General features: G+C 38.6%; 1 protein-coding gene across 1 annotated transcript in view; it reads right to left on the bottom strand.

Annotated features, from left to right (window-relative positions):
- LOC149208000 (DNA topoisomerase, type IA, core) overlaps positions 1-24609 on the bottom strand; it is a 375671-nt gene that overhangs the window by 308802 nt on the left and 42260 nt on the right. Inside the window, exon 3 of the mRNA XM_089395900.1 lies at positions 15987-16090. Within this exon, the coding sequence (XP_089252026.1) occupies positions 15987-16090 (104 nt within the window). The remainder of the gene's footprint in view (positions 1-15986; positions 16091-24609) is intronic.

Raw genomic sequence — 24609 nt, 5'->3', positions numbered from 1 at the left:
GGATTGGCTATTAAGCCATGTTTTATCATTACTTAGCTCAAGAAGGATAGCATCTTTGTGTTTATATATATATATATATATATATATATATATATATATATTATGGGTCGAAGTCTTTATAAGCTCGGGAAGGATAGCATTATATATATAAGGTTCGACTAGGCCAAAGCTCAAATAAGCTCAGCAGAGGTATCGTGCATATGGCGTCGTAACCAAGGATCTGGGGCTAAGGACGCCCCAAACATACACTTATACATGTGTTGCAGGGGCTGGAAGTAAGGCACGTCACCCCCACAATAGGGATGGGTGACGTCACCTAGTCATTTATTCCCAAGCAGTATCTTATCGTGCTGGGTACAAAAGTCCCAGGATTTTATTTCCAAGAGGACGTGGCATGGTGGGGTCAACAGAAGGGTATTCAGCGTATCATGTCGGAGGTTACAAGGCCAAGTCACCTTGGTGGATTTGAATGCATCGCGACAGAAAAGGTTGGGACAACGTGGCAGGGTGGAGCCCAAGCACGAGGTTGTAACAAGAAATTAAAGGACACGTGGAGGGGTCCACGGAGGGTCCACCTAACCTCGCCGCCTCTACACCGACGTTTTCCACTGCGGCTGGGTGCAATCCCACCAAGATTTTATTCGCAGGGTGATGTGGCCAGGGACCCGCATTTGCATACCTCATATATATTATATATATTTTGTATGTTTGGCCTTGCTTACCATGGAAAGGGGATACTATGGCACCGAATACTAACAAGTCAGCAGTTGATATAACATGACCTAGCATGATCGGGTCAGCAGCTGCTTTGTGGGCTATGACTCGGGTAGCCACGTGTGCACCATGTGGGTGCCATGTGGCAGGTTTGATGATGTGGCAAGACCTAATAAGCCAGTCCTTTAATCGGCCATTTCTTTTGATCCGAGAGTTGGATTAGAGCAAAATTTCCATGGTTGGAAAGGTTTTGACAAGATGAACGCATCGATGTCATCCGTTTTAAATTTTGAGGTAGTTCAAAAAGATCAAAAAATTTAGACCCCATTTCTATAACTAGACTTTGGAGGTCTAGTCATCAAAGTAATTGCCTCCTTCTACCCATAGTAGGGGTTAGGGATAGTAAGGGGTGTGTTATAGAGTGGTATTAGAACTTCCAAGTTAAACACTTGGACTGGATGGGCTTTATCATAGATGAAATGAAGATAAGGTTCAACCCTGGATCTTAGGAGATTAGATAAGGCTATAACACATATGATATGCGTAAAAACCTAATTGTTGTGTGGATTGATCGCATGTAGTGCTTGGCATATTTTATTGTGATATCTACATGTAGCATAGTCCTGATGACTTGGCATGATTTCATTGAGATTAATGTGCTAACTTGAAATGACTTATTTCAGCTAGCCTCATACCAACAGCTTCCAAGAAAAATCAAGGTGATGATCTACATGATGCACTTATGTATGTTTAAAACTAACAGTTATGTGTGTGTATGACAGTGAAGGTCAAAGACATGAACAGCAAAGGATGGTACAATATAGAACTGAGGGACCAAGCAATGAATAGTGGGATGGTACCATATAGATCTGACCAGTCACAACATGGATATGAAGAGGAAAGATTAGTTAAACATAAACAAGAGACAAGATCACCTGACTTAATGGACACATTGAGAAGTCTAACTGTTGAAATAAGGAACTACAAGACTGACAATGAGAGGGTTGTCAAGGAGAATGAAAGGCTTTTCAAAGCACTAGAGAGACAAGCAAAAGTGAATGCAGTCATATTACAAAGCCTGTCAAACTTACAAACGTAGAGACAGCATGAGTTGGGGGTTAGTCAAAGGGGCAGGCAAAGCCCTTTGGCACAAGAAGAAAGAATTGTTGGGACAGATGGCAGCGGATCCAAGAAAAGGCACAAACATTCAAGTGAGAACACAGTAAAGGGAAACACTCCATTGTGTACACTAGAGATAAAGACAAGAACCTATGGGCAGCGATATGAGGACACCCATATAATACATCACCATTATCATCATCATCATGGTAAAAGGAGGGAAAAAGAATATGCACTAGAGGAATTTAAGAAAGCAAAGCCTCCTACAGTTGATGGTGGAGTAAAGAAAGCTGAAGATGTCGAAAAATGGTTGTTGGAGATGAAAAAGTTCTTCAGAGTTTATAAGTATTTTGAGAATGTGAAAGTAAAGGTGCCTACCTTCAGCCTGAAAGGCAAGGTTGATATCTAGTGGGAAGATTTAAAGAATGTACAAGGCATAAGAGAAGAGAAGTTGTCATGGAAAGAATTGAGGAATACTTTAGGGAAAAATACATGTCTGAAAGGTATTTGAATTTTTTACAGCAAGGCCAAGGAGTTATATGAACTCAAAATGAGGCAGATGTCTAATGAGGAGTATGTTACTAAATTTCTAGAGTTGTTGTGGTATGTGCCTTACCTCAAAGACGAAAAGGCAAAAGTTCAAAGATTTATTAGTGGGATGCCAGCAGTGTTTCAAAGACCGAATCGAATTTGATGAGCCACGAACCTTGGAGGACACAGTCGAAAAGCTAAAGCACTGCTACAAGCAATCCAGGCATAAACCAAAGCTTAAGGTCGATTTAAAGGCAAAGGGAAATTGCAACTCTAGAAGAAACAAGCAGGGAAATTCAGGTCAGCAACTTGGGAAAAAGGAAGGAAGTTGCACCACCAATAGAGGTGAAACTCAGCAAAAGTCCAGCGCTACTAATGAAGGCCGACCTACTCAGGATGCAAGAGAAGAGGCCAAAGACTATGGAAGAGGACCCTTTAAGTGTTAAACTTGTGGAGAGAAACACCTAAGAAAGGACTGTCCACAACACAAGAACAATGGCTCAAGGCTGTACAACATTCAAGAAGCTGAGACAGCCTGAGAGGTGGTTCAGAACATACCTGGAACCTACACGGTCGTGGAAAATAGGCAAGTTGGTCACCTAGCATCAATGGTCTAAATGGTTGATTAGATGTAGACGGCATATCCATTTTGTTGTTGTTGAAGCAATGTAAATAAATTGTATAGAGGTTGAATTTAATTGTTGTGGTTGGTTTCAATAAAACCTTGAAACCTTGAAGAGGGCTCGGGTTGACCTTTCACTCATGAAATGTTAGAAAATATCGGAACTTATGGGGATTGATTTGTTGTGAATGTGGATTGCTATGTAATTTGTGCTTGTGATTGATTCTATGCTTGATTTGTTATTTTGACTATTGATTTGTGCATGGCCATGCTACCTTGTTACGTTTTTTATTGTTGTTATGAATTTTCATTTTCCTTTCTTTTTGCCTTCTATGTCCTGGGCCTAGGGAAATTTGTTGGGAGTGGAAGTAAGATAATGGAGCCCTGGGAAAAAGTTGAGTGGAATCCAACAAGGAAAGTAGACCCGAATAAAGCCTGGTGTATGAATGAAGGGTAGTTGAAGGCAAGAAGGAAGAGTGTGATAGCCAATTGGGTCGGTTGGGTCCATGAGCATAAATGGACAGTGACAAAACAACCATGGGAGTGGCATAAAAGGAAGGCATGACCGATATGTATATGTATATGACCTAAACTTTGAAACTACATGAGCAATATGTATATGCACAGGAAAGCATCCTTGTATTTGATGCAATGAGAAGGCAGAGGTGTTGTTGGTATGATAGGCTTCTGATTGGAAACCATCACAGTAGCAAGGTGTGCAACCAGCAAGAATAAAGGAATTGGATAACAAATTCCTTGGCCAAATTTTGGGACCATTAATCCCAATCCATGCATGTTACGGATGGATACAGGAGGTTCTCTCAACCTTGACCTTATGACATAAGTAAATATGTGCTGAGTTCATGAACATGTTGACGTATCAATAAAGTGTGAAATACCATTGTGATTAACAGATCATTATCAGGGCTCATCCTTGTGAAAGAATGGTTGACCATGTTTCTAAGTCATATTGCAGGGATTAGCTTCGTGGAGGGATCAATTCATGAGGGTATGTTTTGATTTCATTGTAATTCCCTGTAAAATCAATCTCATGAGAAATTGTGTGTTGTGGTGCATGACATTAGACTACTCAGTTCGGGAGAATGAAGTTGACTCAAAAGAGGAAAAGCAGTAACTTGAAGATATCACAGTGCGCAACAAAAGCACCACAAAATTGTAAAGGAGCCACAAAGAGATGGTTGATTTAATGGATTTTATACCCATTGAGTTGTTGATCAAGCAACTATGTATGTGAAAACTAAATGTAAATGAGTTGTAAATATAAAGCTCGTTGTCATTATGCTTGGGTTAAGCATGTTTTCTTTTGTTTTTGCGAATGAGAACACCGAGGACAGTGTTCCTCTAAGGGGGTGGGGTTTGTGACATCCATGGTGGGCTAATTCCCCTTGTAAACATTGTAAACAATTCCTTGTAATTATGCAACCACAAATTAAAAATGGTTGAGTGAAAGGGATACAGATTCCATTACTTGAGGAGGGAGATTGCTTGAGGAATTGGTTATTTAAATATTAGTCATGGGCTGATTACGTGGTTTTAATTCGTTGATTATGTCAATAATAGGGAGTTGGACAAGAGGGCAAGGACAATGCTTCCTTGGAGAAAAACGCAAGCTAAGAAAGGACAAAAATAAAAGAAGAGTATGGGCTACATTGTCCAAGCGGGTTGGTCCACATACACCACGCAAAGGAACAGAACCACTGTGGTCAAGCTGAAGGACGGGCAACAGGATGTGAATGCCCACACAACAACCAAGAATGCAGTTGCGGCACGTTAGCAAAAGACAAGGGAGAGAATTGGATTCTCCCACTGAGGAAGGCCGAGAGTCGACTAAGGGGTAAAGAAGCAAGAATTCCTCACGAAGAGGAGGAATAGGAGAAAGAGGGAGGAACGGAGAGAGTTTCTCGGGAATAAATTAACTTCAGAAGCCCAAGAGGGATTGTTGATTAAGGAATGAGAGAAATGGCTTATCTAAGGCTGAAGAAAACCACCATATGTGGCTTGCCTTAGGACAAATGAGACCACTGGGAAGTTTGAGGATTGATCAAGCTACTCGCCAGGAGACGGAGATACTCAAGTAGTTGGGGTGGTTGAGGAAACAACAGGAGTGGCTATGAGTTGGGAACACTGGTGCTTGCACTCTCTGAGGAAATACCTAACAAGGGTGATCTTTGTGCTCCCATGGTAGTTTATCCAACTGAGGAACCCTCCCATATTGAGCTCTCCTCCTCTTGAAATTAAGCAGTGGCTTGCCAAACAGCTAACGAAACCACCAAGAATGGCTTGCCTTAGGACTGAGGAATACCATTGGGAAGTTTGTGGTCTAAAGAACCTATTGATTCATCAGTAGCTTGCCACTAAAGAACCTTCCCATGTTATAATAGGATTTCTCTCCTGATTTAGAGATGTGATTCTTTGTGAAACAAGGGACCCCCGTGATGAAAGTTGACAAAGTTAAAGTTACTGAGATTGAATAGTGGTTTGCTTGAAGCTGAGGAATACCACTAAGAAGCTAAAGGTGTGAAGAACCTACTAATTCATCAGTAGCTTGCCAGTGAGGAACCTTCCCATACAATAATGAAATTATGCCCTTGGTCTGAACATGTCAATCTTTGTGTTTATAAAAGACACCTGTGATGAGGCTAACCGAGATCAAGCCCTGTGACATGACAGTGGGAAACAATTGAGAACAGTTAAGGGTAAAGAGTCCTTGTACATTTGGTTATCTAACTGGCTGGTGGGTAAAGGTGGGTTACCTTTGGAGGCCCTGTTTCAGTTGGAAGCACTAATTTCAAAATGTTAAGCACTCCTCCTCAAGCTCTAAAATCTGGATCGGGGGTGACTATTGCAAGAAAGGCTTGGCTGTAGTGTGTCTAAGGTTGGGTGGAGAGTTGAAGTCCCAATCTCAGTTGTTAGGCACACTTTATAAGATAAGTATATACGTAAGCCTTTGTTCATTATTTGTTGTGCATGTATTTAATGTGTTGGCTTAAGGCCTATATTGATATTGATTTAATGTGTTGGCATATCATTGTGATCTAATATGAAATGTGATTTCTTGCACATTTGAGGAATGTCGATTTCCTGTAAGATTCTTGGGTAATTGAATGAATTCTTGCATGCATTCATGAAGTTATTTTTTGTTTATTATCAGTCCAAGGGACCTATATATCTCTAGACTAATATAGGCCTAAAACCGGTCCTTATATTAAGTATGAATGGAGGAATAGAACTATGTTGTATTTATTTTATAGTTATAGGATTGGTTATTAAGCCATGTTTTATCATTGCTAAGCTCGGGAAGGATATATATATATATATATATATATATATAAGCTAGAGTGGGCCAAAGCTCAAATAAGCTCCACAGAGGTGGCATATCGTGCATATGAATGCCGTTCTAACCATAGTTTTTAAAACCGGACCGGTCCACCTAATGAACCAGTTTATCGACTGCAACCGGTCTAACCGGGACTGGTTTGGTCTAAAGGAACCAGTTTTATAAAAATACATTAAACAATTAATTTTTAATGAAACAAAACTATTTTTAAGATTTAAAAACATGATTCCAAGCCAATAGAGACAAAATATGCAAAGTTTTCTCATTTATATACCATGTAAAGGTGAATATATCAAAATGGCACCGAATGCAATACATATCATCGATAAAATAGCAAAATACATAAGCAATGAGGCTCTAAATGGCCTATAAAGTCCAAAAACAATGCTGCAAGCTATGAGGCCATTGGCCTACTACAAGTCTATAGTGTACACATGATCAATCATCAAGTTCATCACCACTACTAGCCACAAGATCATCATCAGGAGCTACATAGACATCATCTGGTTCAGAGTTTGAGGATGCCTCAGCCTGATCTGCAACCTCAGTATCAATGCCACCAATAACAATAGAAGTGGACTTAATGGAAGCACGAGTTTGTCGACCTGCATGACTAGTGCCTTCCATTGGTTCTTTGCCTTTCCTTGATGCCGCTACTGATCCTAGTTCTGATGCCACCACATAATCTGCTTCATCCCCCGCTAAAGCCATGTCGATATCAAAATCAGCCTCAAACACAGGTTCTTTAGTCTCCTCCACCCATTTTCATGTTGGATCAATATCATTCAACACAATGGGATCTAGATCGGGAGTTTTGCTCATCATTTGGAGCTCCGATTGCATTTATTGTTTACCCCCAAACCATGAAATCCTGAAAACCATTAAATCTGCTGAACTTTGAGTGAAATCTAAAATTCTAGTTTCTCCATATGAAATCCAATGAGGTTGAAAGCACTCTCAAACATCCTGAGTCATTTCATGGAAATGTTAAAAATTTAAGTAGAAGGATGAAAATGAAAATTAAAGGAAATGTCACTTTTACTTTAAGAATTTAACATTACCATTAATTGCCAACATTGCTAGGGTTGAAATGTGTTAGGAAAATGAAAGGGTAGGCATGTTTTTCTTGGAGGGACTATTTTTGGAGGAAAACAAACCCCAAATTTCCCTCAAAACAGCTTCAAAACTCACAAAAATGCATTTTGTGGGGGTTATACTTGCCTTGGCAATAAACCGGCCAGTTTATGACAAACCGGCCGGTTTGACCACAAACTGGCCGATTAGGACCGGTTAGCTCCAATTTTTGGCAAAACAGGGTGTCTGACTGGGTTTTTTGACTGATTCCAACTGGTGGGCCTATTAACCGGCCGGTTAGACTAGTAACCGGTTAGTTGGGCCGGTTTTGAATACTATGGTTCTAACCAAGCGTCGGGGGTTGAGGAAGCCCCTAACATACAGTTATACATGTGTCGCGCGGACTATGGAAGTTCAGGGCCCGGAGGAGTCAGGAGGGTCGAGTCCCATATGTTATGTGACCAGGAGCCACAACCAAGAGTGGAAGAGGAGGAAATCAGGGTCGTTGGATGAACCCTAGAAGAATCACCCCTGCAGTGACCCCATACATATTTTATAACATGATTTACGCATTTAACCAAGGAGCGAAGGCTCTGATGGGACCCATGGTCAACCTGGCAAGTGTCATGGCTAGGAGCGACGTGGCTATACCCAATAGGCCAGGTGAAGGTTAACATTGGTGTGATGTGGTGACCTGGGGTAGGGCACATCACCCTGGCGATAAGGATAGGTGACATCACCCCAATGTTTATTCCTCGGCAATATCTTGTGGTGTTGGGTACAAAAATCCCAAGATTTTATTTTCGGGAGGACGTGGCGCGACAGGGCTAGTAGAAGGGTATTCAAACATACCATGGCGAAGGTTACAAGGACGGGTCACCCTAGCAAATTTGAATGCATCGCAAAGGAAAAGGTCGAGATGATGTGGCAGGGTGGAGCCCAAGGACAAGGTTGTAAAAAGAAATTGACGACACGTGGAGGGGCCCACGTAACCTCAGTGCCTCTACCCTAGCGTTTTCGCTGGGGCGAGGTGCAATGATGCCAAGATTTTATTCCCAGGGTGATGTGGCCATAAAGGGGCCCACGTCCGTATACCTCGTATATATTATGTATATTATGTATGTTAGGCCTTGCAAACCATGGAAAGGGGATACTATGGCACCACATATGAACGAATCAACAGTTGATATAACGTGACCTAACATGATCGGGCCGACAGCTACCTTGTGGGTTGTGACTTAGGTTGCCATGTGGGTGCCACATGGTAGGTCCGATGATGTGGCAAGACTTGATAGCCAGTCCTTTAATCGGCCATATCTTTTGATTTCGGGAGTCGGATTGGAGCAAATTTTATATTGTTGGAAAAGTTTCGACGAGTTTAACACAAAGATGTCATTCGTTTTAAGCTTAGAGGTAGTTTCAAAAGATCAAAATATTTAGACCCCGTTGTCACACAAAGTGTCTAAGCACTGCAACAACTCTCAGAGTAAGGGTTGTCACTCTAATCCTTACTCACTCCGTTTAGACCCTCTCCTAGACAAGTCAAGGGGGGTAATCCCTAAGGTGAACAAATGAGAATAGCCTGTAGAAGACAGGCTTTAAGAGACTAAAAGATGGACAACTTGACGAATGTAAATGAGCCCTGGTTAACTAAGATGAATAGATTAAACACTAATACAACCAAGACACAACCAAAAGATAGAAATGATTATAGACTAGTGTCTTTATACTCAATTAACCATAGACTAAGTAAAAACAAGTTATCCAGAGCAATTTATAAATGTAACAAATAGTGACGATCATGAATGATCAATGCCCAAAACTTTAACTAGCAATTAAATCCTGTGAAAAATTACGAAATTTAAATGCTAAGCAATGGTTCCAGATTTAAAATGATTTTCATTAATAACCCAGATCTAAAATAATTTATCATTCTCCAATAGTCAATGATTTTAAAACATTAATCACACCTGACAATTGAGAAATCACTACCACGAAAAGACACCAAGGAACTTTAGATTAACAATTTAATTATTCCTTAGGCAATTAATTTAATGTGGTAAAATGAAGAAATTAAATTTTTTAATGTGACTAAAAATAATAAAATCAAAAGGACTTTAATAAATTAAAATTTTTGCCCACGGGGCTTTGGATTGACGGTGAATGGGTGCGCTGTTAAGGCACTCCTTGCGATAGGTCACCGGTTCAAATCCCCCGTGGGTACTTAGGTTAGTTTTAACTAGAAAAAAAAAAAAATTAAAATTTTTAATGGGCCATAGGCCACATAAAAATTTAATTTTTTAAATGCAAAAGTGTAGGTCCTCTTATGATTTAATTCCTTACTAATCTCATAGTCACAAAAATGAAAAACTTTCTAGATTTTTAAATGCTTTTTAATTTTTTTAAATATTTTTTAAATTTTTAAAACAAAATCAAAATAATGAAAAAAAAATCAAAACATTAAACAATAAAAAAATCAATCATAAAAAACAAATAAAAGGAAAAGAAGAAGCATCAAAATTAAAATAAAAAATTTGAATCTAGAAGTTAACCAAAGTAATAACAAAAAATAAAAATAAAATCAAAAATCAAAATCAAAATCAAATTAAAACAAAATCAAAATGAACTTAACCAAAAAAGTAGATTTTTATTCTTTTATTTTTATAAAACATCAAACATTTAACCAAAACTAAAAAAAATCAAAAAATGAAAAGAAAACTAACTAAACCCTATGCTGCCATAATAAAGACCAATAAATTAAAAATGAAACCTAAAACTAACCAAATGCATACAAGTGAAGTAAGAAAAAAACGAAATGTTTTGAGTGTTTGTTGTCTGCAAGTCGACGGAGATGGAGGCTGCGGAAAAGGGAACGACAACAGTAGGAGGGAAGGAGACTACACGTTGGAGGAGTTGCACGCAGGTAGCAACAACAGAGGGCCACGAGCAGAGGGAGATCGATGGGCTGAGAGAGGGAAGGAAGTTGTGGATGGAGGGAGAGCGAAGTTACAACGGACAGGATTGGCGCAGGTCAATGAGGAGGACCGAGAGCAGCGAGGAGATGAGCCGGCAAAAGCTAAGGAGGTAAAACGCAGGTGTGGCAGCGTGGAAGAGGGAAAGACTGCGAGCATGGGTTTGGCATTCGTTTTTTTTGCAGGAAGAACTATGGTAGGAGGATGAGGGCGAAGCTAGGGCCGCAGTGAAAAGGAGGAACATCCACGCCAGTGATATAAGGTAGCGAAGACAAGGAGCTGCAGAAGGGATTCGAATTTTCCAAAAACCCCAAAAACGCAAACAACAAAAAAATTTCGAAATTTTCTAGAGGCTCAATACGGTAGCAGACAGGAGAAAAATGGTAGCCAAAAACCTAAGAAAAATTCCCAGGAAATCTTATTTTAAAAGGAAATGCTTCTACTTCAGATTTAGCCGTTAAACCCTTATGAAAATTTCCAAACTTAAAACTTTTTAAACCCTTGGACTGCAAAATTTTTGAATAGTGTCCCTGCAAAATTATGTTGATGAACCTCTAGAGATCTAGATCTTACCCTCCAGGACCTAGATCTAGACTCTACACAAATTTCCTCCTCAGATCTGTAGCTGCACGACAACAAGAAAACACCCAAACCCAATGATAAAAACTAAAACCCACGTTAGAAAATAATTACAAAATTTACAAACTGCACAAAAATGGTAGATCTATCAGATGCGAGGAGTATGAGTCCAACTCCGCTCCCAGATCTGATAATCTAAGGCTCTCAACAACCAGATCTATCAATTTCCCCCACAAAAATTATATTTTTAAATTTTAAGGAGTTGTTAACTCAAAACCCTTCGTGCATCACCAACAAAAATATCTTATGATAAGCCCGGGGTTAATTTTGTTGGGCTCCTCAGAAAACACGGATCGGGAGTTGGTTGGTCCAACTGAAAATTTCCCCTAACGCCCGAGGATCTAAAATCAAAATTTCCCTGCAAAACTCAATCCAGCCATTAAAAATAAAGCGAGAAAATAATAATAAAACTCAGACAAATAGAGATACCTGCTATTACGTTCAAATTTAGATTATTATTCAAACCCCAGCAACTAAGCAAAATATCTGTACTCATATCACTCTTTAGAAGCTATCATCAATGGCTTTAGAAAAAATTATGCGTGAAAACAACACATCTTACAGTATTCCCATGAAGAGTAACACCAGCAAAACTTAACCCCAAAGTCTTTCTTTATTATCCAGAAAAAAAATTACACAGGAGCTTCTTGCTAAGCACACGACTCAAAGGTCAGATAGATCGACTGACAAATGACTTCCTATTTAAAGATAAATCCTTCAACGGTTAGTTTGAGTGATCATCGTCAAAGCAATCTCGACCATTGATGAAAATTAAAATTTCTTTTAATCTCATCCGTCGAAATATTTAATTCTTGAGGAAATTCAAATTTTTCAATTAAATGCATTTTAATTAACTCAAAAATTAAATTTTTGAGTTAATTTCCCCAAAAATTTGACTTTGACTTAACCCCCAGGGATCAAAGGTTTAAAATTTAGCAAAATAATTAATTTACCTTAGTCCCGGGACTTTTTAAAATTTAATTTTTAAGTACTACAAATTTTGCCTTTGGAGAATTTAAATTTACCTAGGACCTAGAATTAATTAAAATCTGGCTTAGAATTTTAATTAATTTTTGGCCAGAAAATTTAATTAATTGACCTATGAAGGGATAAATTATTTTTCCAACCCTCAAGACACTTTACATCATGATTTTCATATTTTTTTACATCATAAGGGGAGAAACCCATTTGTAATAGACCCTCACAAACTACCCATTTCTGTGACACAAACATAATCTAGCAGACCAAGCAATTTGTAAGAAAATTATCTAACCAAATAATTAGGATTATTCCCAAATTGCTTTTACATAGACTCGATATAGAACACTAGGACTCACCTAAGATCCTAGCAACAAAATCCATTCCAGCTTTGGGGTAAGACTGGAGGAAAACATTACCGACCATCTGAGAATGGATCGGTGAGACAAAAAAACTCCCAAAATGGAGATCGTCACTAGAAAAGTAGGTTTACCTAGGTCGTTATATACATAACACAGATCTGTTAAGATTATTTACATTATACACATGCAGAAAGGGTTTACATAACATCTTGGAAGTCAAACTAATGATGATAGTTGTATGGCATGAACACATCAATCAGTCGCTATCCCTTTTGCGAAAAAGGGGGTGTACTGCTATGGGTCGTTGACACGTAGTGGTCAACAAATCCCATTTCCATAAATGGACTTTGGAGGTCAAGTCATCAAATTAACAGCCTCCTTTTACCCTCAGTAGGGGCTATGATAGTAGGGGGGGTGTTACAGAGTGGTATCAGACCTTCCAGGTTCAACACTTGGACTAGATGGGCTCTATTGTAGATTAAATGAAGATAAGATTCAACCCTGGATCTTAGCAGATCAAATAAGGCTATAGCACATGTGATATGTGTCAAAACCCAATTGTTGTATGGATTGATTGCATGTACTGCTTGGCATATTTTATTGAAATATTTGCATGTAGCATAGTACTAATGATTTGGCATGATTTCATTGAGAATAATGTGCTAACTTGAAATGACTTGTTTCAGCTATCCTCATAAAAACAGCCTCCAAGAAAAATCAAGGTGATGATCTACATCATGCACTTATGCATGTTTAAAACTAACAGTTATATCTGTGTATGATAGCACATGAAGGTCAAAGACGGCATGAACAGCGAAGGATAGTACAATATAGAACTGAAGGACCAAGGAATCAATAGCAAGATGGTAAGTATTAGATGTTGAGGTAAACACTGAACAATGAACATTGATAAAAATACATCTATTTATGAAATTGATGCTGAAATTATGAAACCAAACAGAAAATAGATCATCTGAAATTTTGGGGTATTTCAACTATTATCAAATAGGAAATGCTCAAATATTAACTTTTAGAAGAAACTTTTTTTAAAGGAAACAACAAAATCGTTTTAATTTTTTTAAAGAAAAATTACATCATTTTTAAAAATTTAAATTTCTGAAATGAAAAAGTGGATATTTGAAATGGAAACTTAGCTTGATCGTGTGCTACACAGTGGAGGCAATAAAATGCACAAGTGTCTTACCTTGACAGCAAATAGAGAGGACACGGGTCAAATTCAGTTCAGCCCAACAATGAATAAAGAGGACAATGACTGAATAGATCCCAGCTCAGCCCGAAAAACAAGAGAAGGGCCAATACAGAGTAGAAAGGAAGCTTGGATTGAAGACAACAAGCTCATGACCATGACCTAAATGAAACCCCTAACCACAACAGCATCATGATAAAGCCTGTGACGCTTGCAGCCACAACATAACTAGTGATAAAACCCTCGACCACAACCAGAACGAAAGTGAAGGGGCGTTGCACTAGACCTGCTACTAATGTTTAGAGCAAGCCGACAGTGTAGGAGACTAACTCGAGTGTGAAGAGAAGTTCCAGAGGGAAGGATGGAAAAGGAAAAAGTGGCGGAAGGATTAGAGGGTAGGGTAAAACAACCGGCCAAATTTTTTTTATTTGTTTCACCTAAGTTGCAGATGGGGTCGAGGGACAGGTAGATGTACCCCAGTCGTTCCAAAATGAGCCAGGGATGAAATGGGAATGCCATTAAAGTCCTCGCATCCCTAATGATGTACCTGAGCTTTTCAGAATGTTCCCATCAAGTTCCTACGACTCCGGAATGTTAGAACTCAGGGGACAATGGGTTTTTTGGGGAGGATGTGTTCCCATGTAACATAGGATGCAAGTAATCAGATAGTTATACTACACCGAGATGGCTGCAGCTTCTAACTAACAAATTGATAAGCTATAACTAACAAATTGATCAGCTATAACTAACCAATAGACTAGACTTAGCCATTAGTGTTTTCTTTAGATTTCAACTTTGAAACAACTTACCAAAACAAACGACCGCCATAGCAGCAGCATAAGGCAACTCACCACCCAACTGAGTTATGGAGGAAAGTTGCCCCAAACACTTCGAGGACCACCATGTCTATAAAGAGAGAGAGAGCTTGCAAGGAACTTGAGAAGATTACTTAAAAGTTAAGGTACATGGAACCAAGATCATTTAATGAGAAGATTACTTGAGGTACATGGAACCAAGATAATTTAAAGCCCAGATGCATTTTGAGTTTCCCTTGTTTTGTAAGAGACTTGCTTTTATTAAGGACAATCACATCCTATAAATTGTTAGTTCATGATTTTATATGGTATCCTTTAGTTTGTGGCAATAGGGATGCAGGGATGGATGCTTCTCCTAAACCATTATTCTAAGTAAACGACCTAAGGACGATCATTCTTCTTGATATCCTCTTGTCCTAACATTCCCTTGACTCTATCACCCTTGAATAATGGCACTGGTCTTCACATCCCTCCATCATCACTATTTCTTTCTTCTTTTAAAAACCCAATTCAATCACTGGGGTTACTTGTGATATCACCTTGCTCGTTATTGCTTATACCCTACTAAGTTTTAAGAGAGCCCCCCTCAAAGCCGAAGGAGAGCCAACCTAAAGAGGCAAGGTATTTCATTTAGGTGACAATGGGTGACCTATCAAGGTTCCACTCAGATTGTAATATTGTATGGTGTGGGTTGGAGCTTTCATCATCTCAATGTACAATTTGAGAGGCAATAGGGCCCCAACATACCAATGTTCATCTTAAATAATGTGAACTTCAAAATAAGGGCACACAACCCCCTAATCAAGAGTTGGTCTGATGAAATAGCATGTGCCCCTAAGCAAGAGGTCCTCGCTCCTTCCACGCACAAGCACCTAGATGCCATAGATCGCACTAGAAAAAGATGCCTTTCCAGCTCAGTCTAAGTGCCTGAAAGCGCAACTTCTCCATGATGCACATCCCCAACTCTCTCGAACTCCATATCAACTAGCAAGCTAAGCCTCACCCTGCCCAGCTACCCTCCCATTGCCACCGAATCAACACCACTACAGTTCTCCAAGAAGACCAGATGTTCTTGAAATGAGCGAGCCCAAAACTTGAAACAGGTGGGGAATGGATATAATGCTACATAGATCAAAAGACCCCTGGACTCCACCAAGACACTAACCTCCCTCAGTGCCGAAAAGGAACATGCCAAGGCACCAATCCCTCTATTGCAAGGAAATTGGAATTTATAAATGAACCAAGCAGAACATTTCTTTTACAATGAACTACTGCAGCAATTCCTTAAACAGCCAGACAGCCATTATACATTTTTCTTCCTATCTCTCATATGATTATAAAGATCAGCAACTCAAATCTAATTAAGCAACGGTAGCAATAAAATAATGACAGAATACATAAAGGAGAAAAGGAGATAAAATTAACCAGTCCCAACTTGTAGCATAACGACATAAGAACAAGTGTCACACCTGCTCATCAACAGTTACATCCCAGAGTCTCTAACTCTATAGACTCTATCGAGATAGGAAAAATACTTTTCAATGGTATATGTCAAAACTCAAAAGGGTTTGGAACTAGCAGAGAAAGTGACAAACCTCAATATATGTCCAATAACAGACGTCACTTTATAATGCACTTTTGAACCCTTAAACATTCCATCAAACTCATGCACATCTGTGCCCGATCTCCGTGTCGACATCTGTTTCATTAACCAAACATATCATAGCCAGAATAGTGACAGTTCCAAATGTGTTATATTATGCTATCATGTAAAAGCTCAAAACAATAAACTAGTGCTAGAAAGAAACTGAGACGTGAAACACAAGAAATGATCAAAAGTATTATGAAAAAGCTTAGACCTTAGTAGTCCATACATAATGGAGCTGGTCAGGGGCCATACATACACTCATGTAGCATGTCCTTCCAACCACCAGATAAAAGTTACTGGTTAAACACTCCTCAATTACAGAAAATAAATCTTGTAACATTCTTCCAAGCTTTCTTGAATGAAAAGAAATTTTCACAACTTTAAACCTTTCAATAGTCATAAACTATCTTCCTTAATAACAACCCATGGTCATACAATTATTCACTATAAAATTCAAACGACTATCTTTGAGAATTTTCTTACTTCATTATTTATAAAAAGCACAGTTGATAGACAATTTTCCCTATTAAGATCAACAACTCTTTGTTATAAATCCTCAATATCAATATTGTAGCATGAAGGTGATGTAAGATTTGTCACTGTGAAAGCAGTTGGCTTAGTTAGGGTCACACCATAATAATTTTATAAATACTCATCTTGGGTCATTGCACATCACTGCAATAGAGAACTTGAGAGGAATACCCTTCAGCATGTACAGGTTATCATTTCCCACTTCTCATGTATTGTTCTCTTTGTGGACATCTTCCGTGTGTGTTGAAAATGAATCTTATATTACATTATTGACCAGTCAAATTACAACAGGTTTTGAATTACACAGCTATGGGCTGGCTATAATGACTTCCTCAGCCAAAATAGGCAAGGAAAGTAAACATATCAGCCTTAGCTCCAAACTCTAGAGAATCAATAACTTTACTAAAAACATCTAATCTAGCTGAGATCCAGTCTGCTAATTCAACTCTGAAAGCTATTATTTTCCCCTGTTGAATTTTGTAGCTATGGTCAGTCTTCATAATTTATATTTTAGCCCTTGAAATATCTAATGAAATTGTAAGACATGTTCTTCATTTCATTTTCATTGTTTAGCCATTGAAAGAATTAATATAAGACATGTTCTTCATGTTGGTATCAAAAGAGAAATTTTCGAAATTTAAATTTTGAATTTTTTGCTCCAAACTTGTCAGCCCTCCATCAAGTCAAGTAGGCCCCAGTGAAGAGAAACCCATTCAGACAGGCAGAATACTATATATAGAACATTCGACCTCCTCCATAAGGCACCATTCGACCTCTCACACAAGACGATATATTATGGGCATCCAAGCGAAAGACGAAGAAGGACAAATTCATCTCAAGCATTTATCTCTCTCTCCTTGACTTCGCACGTGTGACTTTCTGGGCAGTTTCTGGGCAGCAGGTTGAACTTCTACGCAGTAAGGCTGAAATTCTGGGCAGATTGTTGTGGGCAACAGGGCCGAGTTTCTAGGCATATTCTGGGACGCCGAAATTCAGCCTAGGCAGATCAGAGAGGGCCGAAATTGAAGAGCAGAAGTTTGACTTGACAAGAAGGTTGTTAGACCAGGTTTGACCATAGTATTGTTGGTCAATTTGACCTCATAGTTGACTAGCAGTATTAGGTGTATCTCTTGTTGAACTGAACAATTTCTCTAAGGAAAAATTAGCTTGGTTTTTCCCCCAAGCGGGTTTTCCTAGGATTAATCTTGTGTTCTCTTTGTGCATTGTGATCTATATAGTCCTTGTGCTTTTAATAAATGAATCTGATGTGTAATTGCTTGATGATAAAATGAAAGAGCTAAAAAATATCCACATCATTAGAAGTAATTATCAGTATTTCAGAAATTTGTACTTGTATCTATTGCACTTGAAAAATCAACATGGTATCTTCTCTTGGTGCATTCTGATCTATATAGTCCTTGTGCTTTTAATAAATGAATTTCTGAAGTGTAATTGCTTAATGATAAACTGAAAGAGCTAAAACAATATCCACATCATTAGAAGTAATTATCGGTATTTCAGAAATTTGTACTTGTATCTATTGCGCTTGAAAAATCAACATGGTATCAGAGCTTTGGTGAAGGAAAGGACATTGAGATCACTCTTGAAGAGCTTCGGTAAAGGGAAGAGCATCGAAGAAAACCTACATCTATAATCTAATTGTTTATCTATGGCAATGGGTTCTTCTATGAAGTCTGAGAACAAATTGGACGGAGCTACAAATTTCAGGGCTTGGAGATCAAGGATTGGTCTCATCCTTGCAAAGAACAATCCCTTGGGTATTGTGAATGGCAACGTCACTGAACCCTCAGATAGTGAAGGAAAAATAAAATATGAGAAAGATGGCAACACAGCTAGAAGCATCATTGTGGACTCTATCAAAAATCACTTGATTCCTTATGTTGCAAATCTTGACTCTTCAAAGAAGATGTATGATGCCCTAGTTGGATTATACACTATCACCAACATTGGTCAAGCAATGAGCTTGAAGAATGAGCTTCATGATGTTAAAATGTCAAAGAATGATATTGTGGCTTCATATCTCATGAGAATCCCACAGCTAAGAGATCAACTTCAAACAATTGATGAAATCATCTCTAAATGGGAACTTGTGATACCGCACTTAATGGTTTCCCTGACTCATGGGACTCATTTGCATCTAGTATATGTGGCAAAAAGAAAAGTCAAAGTTTGAAGAACTACGGACTGCGTGTACTCAAGAAGAATGTAGGCTCATATCAAAAGGAAAGATTCAAAGATCTGAAGAAGGTGAATCTCAAGCATATGCAGCACATTTCAACAAGGTTGGAGGAAGAAAGAAGTTTGGTTTAGAAAGACGAAATGAATGAAGAAGATTTTATCCTCATGGAAAGAAAGAAATGTTGAAAGTTCAATGCTATCATTGTCACAAATTTGGTCACTATATACATGATTGTCCTAAAAGATCGAATGATAGAAAGAGAAAGGGAAAGTAGAATGCTACCACAGCAGACATTGATGAACTTCCAAAGAAACCTAAGAATGACGATCCAGGTACCAAAGACTTCTTCTATTTTGCTGCTCTTACAGGTTCTATTGCAAATAGCAATGATTTGTGGCTAGTAGATAGTGGTGCTTCAAGACACATGACGAGAGACTGTGACAACCTTCAGAAGTGGATGGAAAGGAGATTATCTCAAAAGATAGAGCATGGAGACAACAATAGCTATGCAATAAAAGGCGTTGGGAAGGCTTCCATTGAGATGGAATCATGTGAAAACGTTCATCTTAGCAACATACTATATGTACCAGGTTTGAAAAAGAATTTGGTTTCTATTTCATGTTTGGAAGATAAAGGAGATAGAGTAGCATTTGTTGATGGTAAAGTACTTGTGTGGCCAAAAGGCTTAAGTACAGATTCTGCTAGAGTAATTGGAGTTCGTGAAGGAAGGTTGTATAGACTCTTGAAACAACCTGCTCAAGCATTAGTACATAATGACATCAATCCATGTGAACTTTGGCATAAAAGATATGCTCACCTTCACTATAGAGCTTTGCCAGCTTTAAATCAGATGGTTTCAGGTGTTCCAGAATTGCAGATGGAGCATGAAGAAGTATGTAAAGGTTGTGTGCTTGGGAAGAATGTCAAGAAGCCCTTTCCAAGCAACGAAAGTAGGTCCAAGGAAATTTTGGATGTAGTTCATTCAGATGTATGTGGTCCAATACTAGTGAAATCTCTTATAAGCTCTTTGTACTATGTAACCTTTACTAATAGCTTCTCTCGCAAGACATGGATTTACTTCATGAAGACAAAGGATGAAGTCTTCAACAAGTTTCAGGAATTTAAGGCTGAGGTCGAAAACTTGAAGGGAAAGAAAATCAAGATTCTGAGATCACATAATGGAGGATAATATATGTCCAAGGAGCTTGTTGCCTTTTGTAAAGAAGTTGGGATTAAGAGGGAGTTCATAGTCCCTTACAATCCACAACAAAATGGAGTTGCTGAAAGAAACAACAGAAACATTGAAGAATTTGTTAAGGCAATGATGCATGATTAAGACTTGCCTATGTTTCTATAGATGACACCTATCTATATTCAAAATAGAAGTCCTCGTCGAATTTTGGAAGACAAGACTTGTGAAGAAGCATTCACCAGACTGAAACCACGGGTTCGACATTTGGGAATATTTGGTTGTCCTGTCTATATCCATGTACCTAAAGATAAGAGAAAAAAGCTAGAGCCTTCAGGAAAGAAAGGAATACTCGTTGGATATAGTGAGTCATCAAAGGCCTATAGACTCTATGTTCCAGGACAACAACAAGTTGAAGTTCGTAGGGACGTGACCTTTGCTGAGAATGTTGCCTATTTGAAATCTAAAGAAGTTCCCGTGGACTCTGATGATGACTAAGAACATGAATCTCCAAAGGAAGAAAGTTCAGGTCCATCTAATTCTTTAGAACATCCCGCGGATCATCAAGAAGAGCCAGGAGGGCCTAGCAATCCAGTGGACCTAGTTGTTATTCCTGAAGTCAGGAAAGGCCAGCTTGGCTTAGATCTGCTTTGCAGGAAGCAAAAGGACATGCAGTACCACGTGGCACCTTCAAGGAAAGCAAGAGACCGAAGAGGTATTCTGGATATGCAGCATTGATGACTAATCTCATTGATTTTGAACCTTCCACCTTTGAAGAAGCAGCTAGCCAGCAAGTTTGGAAGGATGCGATGTTGGAAGAATACCAATCGATTATGAAGAATGATGTATGGGAGATTGTGTCAAGACCTGAAGGAAAATCAGTGGTAACCTCCAAATGGGTATACAAGATTAAGCATGCAATGGATGGCAGTATTGACAAATACAAGGCGAGATTTGTGGCTAGAGGGTTCTCCCAAAAATAGGGAGAGGACTATGATGAGAGTTTTTCTCCAATTTCCAAGTACACTACCATTAGATCTATTGTTTCTATTGCTTCTTCTATGGGTTGGAATTTACATGAGATAGATGTAAAGACTGCTTTCCTCAATGGTGTGATTGAGGAAGAAGTGTACAGAGAACAACCCCAAGGTTTTGAGGTTCATGGAAGAGAGTCTCATGTTTGTTGATTGAAGAAAGCCTTGTATGGACTTAAGCAAGCACCTAGAGCCTGGTATTCTCAAATTGACAGTTATCTGACAAGACTTCAAAAGTGACAGTTATTCTATTATTGTATGTTGATGACTTATTTCTGAAAGGTGTGCAGCATCTCATTATTCAGGGTAAGAGGGAGTTGGGCTCTGAATTCGATATGAAGGATCTTGGTTTGATGCACTACTATTTTGTGATAGAAGTATGGCAAAAGCCTGACGAAATCTCCCTTAGTCAAGGAAAATATATTATAGCCCTTGAAAGAATGAATATAAGACATGTTCTTCATGTTGGTATCAAAAGAGAAATTTTCGAAATTTAAATTTTCAATTTTTTGCTCCAAACGTGTCAAGTCATCTCTCCATTAAGTCAAGTAGGCCCCAGTGAAGAGAAACCCATTCAGACAGGCAGAACACTATATATAGAACATTCGACCTCCTCCATAAGGCACCATTCGACCTCTCACACAAGACGATATATTATGGGCATCCAAGCGAAGGAGAAGAAGGACGAAGAAGGACAAGAAGGACAAATTCATCTCAAGCATTTATCTCTCTCTCCTTGACTTTGCACGTGTGACTTTCTGGGCAGTTTCTAGGTAGTTTCTGGGCAGCAGGTTGAACTTCTACGCAACAAGGCCGAAATTCTGGGCAGATTGTTGTGGGTAGCAAGGCCGAGTTCCTAGGCATATTCTAGGATGCTGAAATTCGGCCTAGGCAAAGAGGACCGAAATTGAAGAGCAGAAGTTTGACTTGACAAGAGGGTTGTTAGACCAGGTTTGACCATAGCATTGTTGGTCAATTTGACCTCATAGTTGACTAGCAGTATTAGGTGTATCTCTTGTTGAACTGAAGAATTTCTCTAAGGAAAAGTTTGTTCGGTTTTTCCCCCAAGTGGGTTTTCCTAGGATTAATCTTGTGTTCTCTTTGTGCATTGTGATCTATATAATCCTTGTTTTTTTAATAAATGAATTTCTGAAGTGTAATTGCTTAATGATAAATTGAAAGAGCTAAAAAAATATCCACATCATTAGAAGTAATTATCAATATTTCAGAAATTTGTACTTGTATCTATTGCACTTGAAAAGTCAACATGGTATCTTCTCTTTGTGCATTCTGATCTATATAGTCCTTGTACTTTTAATAAATGAATTTCTGAAGTGTAATTGCTTAATAATAAACTGAAAGAGCTAAAAAGATATCCACATCATTAGAAGTAATTATCAGTATTTTAGAAATTTGTACTTGTATCTATTGCACTTGAAAAATCAACATGGTATCAGAGCTTTGGTGAAGGAAAGGGCATTGAGATCACTCTTGAAAAGCTTTGGTAAAGGGAAGAGCATTGAAGAAAACCTACACCTATAATCTAATTGTTTATCTATGACTATGGGTTCCTCTATGAAGTCTGAGAACAAACTGCAGGAAGATACAAATTTCAGGGCTTGGAAAACAAGGATTGATCTCATCCTTGCAAAGAACAATCTCTTGGGTATTGTGAATGGCAACGTCACTGAAACCTCGAATAGTGAAGGAAAAATTAAATATGAGAAAGATCACAACACAGCTAGAAGCATCATTGTGGACTCTATCAAAAATCACTTGATTCCATATGTTGCAAATCTTGACTCTTCAAAGAAGATGTATGATGCCCTAGTTGGATTATACACTATCAACAACATTGGTCAAGCAATGAGCTTGAAGAATGAGCATCATGATGTTGAAATGTCAAGGAATGATATTGTGGCTTCATATCTCATGAAAATCTCACAGCGAAGAGATCAACTTCAAGCAATTGATGAAATCATCTCTAAAGGGGAACTTGTGATACAGCGCTTAATGGTTTCCCTAACTCATGGGACTCATTTGCATCTAGCATATGTGGCAAAAAGGAAACTCCCAAGTTTGAAGAACTATGGATTGCGTGTACTCAAGAAGAATGTAGGCTCATATCAAAAGGAAAGATTCGAAGATCTGAACAAGGTGAATCTCAAGCATATGCAGCACGTTTCAAGAAGGTTGGAGGAAGAAAGAAGTTTGGTTTAGAAAGACGAAATGAAGGAAGAAGATTTTCTCCTCAAGGAAAGAAAGATATGCTGAAAGTTCAACGATATCATTGTCACAAATTTGGTCACTATATATATGATTGTCCTAAAAGATCAAATGATAGAAAGAGAAAGAGAAAGTAGCATGTTACCACAGCAGACATTGATGAACTTCCAAAGAAACCTAAGAATGACAATCCAGGTACCAAAGACTTCTTCTATTTTGCTGCTCTTACAGGTTCTATTGCAGATAGCGATGATTTGTGGCTAGTAGATAGTGGTGCTTCAAGACACATGATGAGAGACTGTGACAACCTTCAGAAGTGGATGGAAAGGAGACTATCTCAAAAGATAGAGCTTGGAGACAACAATAGTTATGCAATAAAAGGCGTTGGGAAGACTTCCATTGAGATGGAATCAAGTGAAAACGTTCATCTTAGCAACATACTATATGCACCAGGGTTGAAAAAGAATTTGGTTTCTATTTCACGTTTGGAAGATAAAGGAGCTAGAGTAACATTTGTTGGTGGTAAAGTACTTGTGTGGTCAAAGGGCTCAAGTACAGATTCTGCTAGAGTAATTGGAGTTCGTGAAGGAAGGTTGTATAGACTCTTGAAACAACCTGCTCAAGCATTAGTACATAATGACATCAATCCATGTGAACTTTGGCATAGAAGATATGCTTGCCTTCACTATAGAGCTTTGCCAGCTTTAAATCAGATGGTTTAAGGTGTCCCGGAATTGCAGATGGAGCATGAAGAAGTATATAAAGGTTGTGCGCTTGGGAAGAATGTGAAGAAGCCCTTTCCATGCAACGAAAGTATGTCCAAGGAAATTTTGGATCTAGTTCATTCAGATGTATGTGGTCCAATACTAGTGAAATCTCTTATGAGCTCTTTGTACTATGTAACCTTTACTAATGACTTCTCTCGTAAGACATGGATTACTTCATGAAGACAAAGGATGAAGTCTTCAACAAGTTTTAGGAATTTAAGGCCAAAGTGGAAAACTTGAAGGGAAAGCAAATCAAGATTCTGAGATCACATGGTGGAGGATAATATACTTCCAAGGAACTTGTTTCCTTTTGTAAAGAAGTTGGGATTAAGAGGGAGTTCATAGTCCCTTACAATCCACAACAAATTGGAGTTGTGGAAAGAAACAACAGAAACATTGAAGAATTTGTTAATGCAATGATGCATGATTAAGACTTGCCTATGTTTCTATAGATGACACCTATCTATATTCAAAATAGAAGTCCTCATCGAATTTTGGAAGACAAGACTCATGAAGAAGTGTTCACCAGACTGAAACCACGTGTTCGACATTTGGGAATATTTGGTTGTCCTGTCTATATCCATGTACCTAAAGATAAGAGAAAGAAGCTAGAGCCTTTAGGA

Source organism: Pinus tabuliformis, chromosome 1_2 (genome assembly GCF_031772625.1).
Source record: "Pinus tabuliformis cultivar Carrire ecotype Pingquan chromosome 1_2, CPIR1, whole genome shotgun sequence".
Lineage (NCBI taxonomy): Eukaryota > Viridiplantae > Streptophyta > Pinopsida > Pinales > Pinaceae > Pinus > Pinus tabuliformis.
Note: the sequence above shows the minus strand (reverse complement) of the source record. Positions and strands in the feature narration are given on the sequence as shown.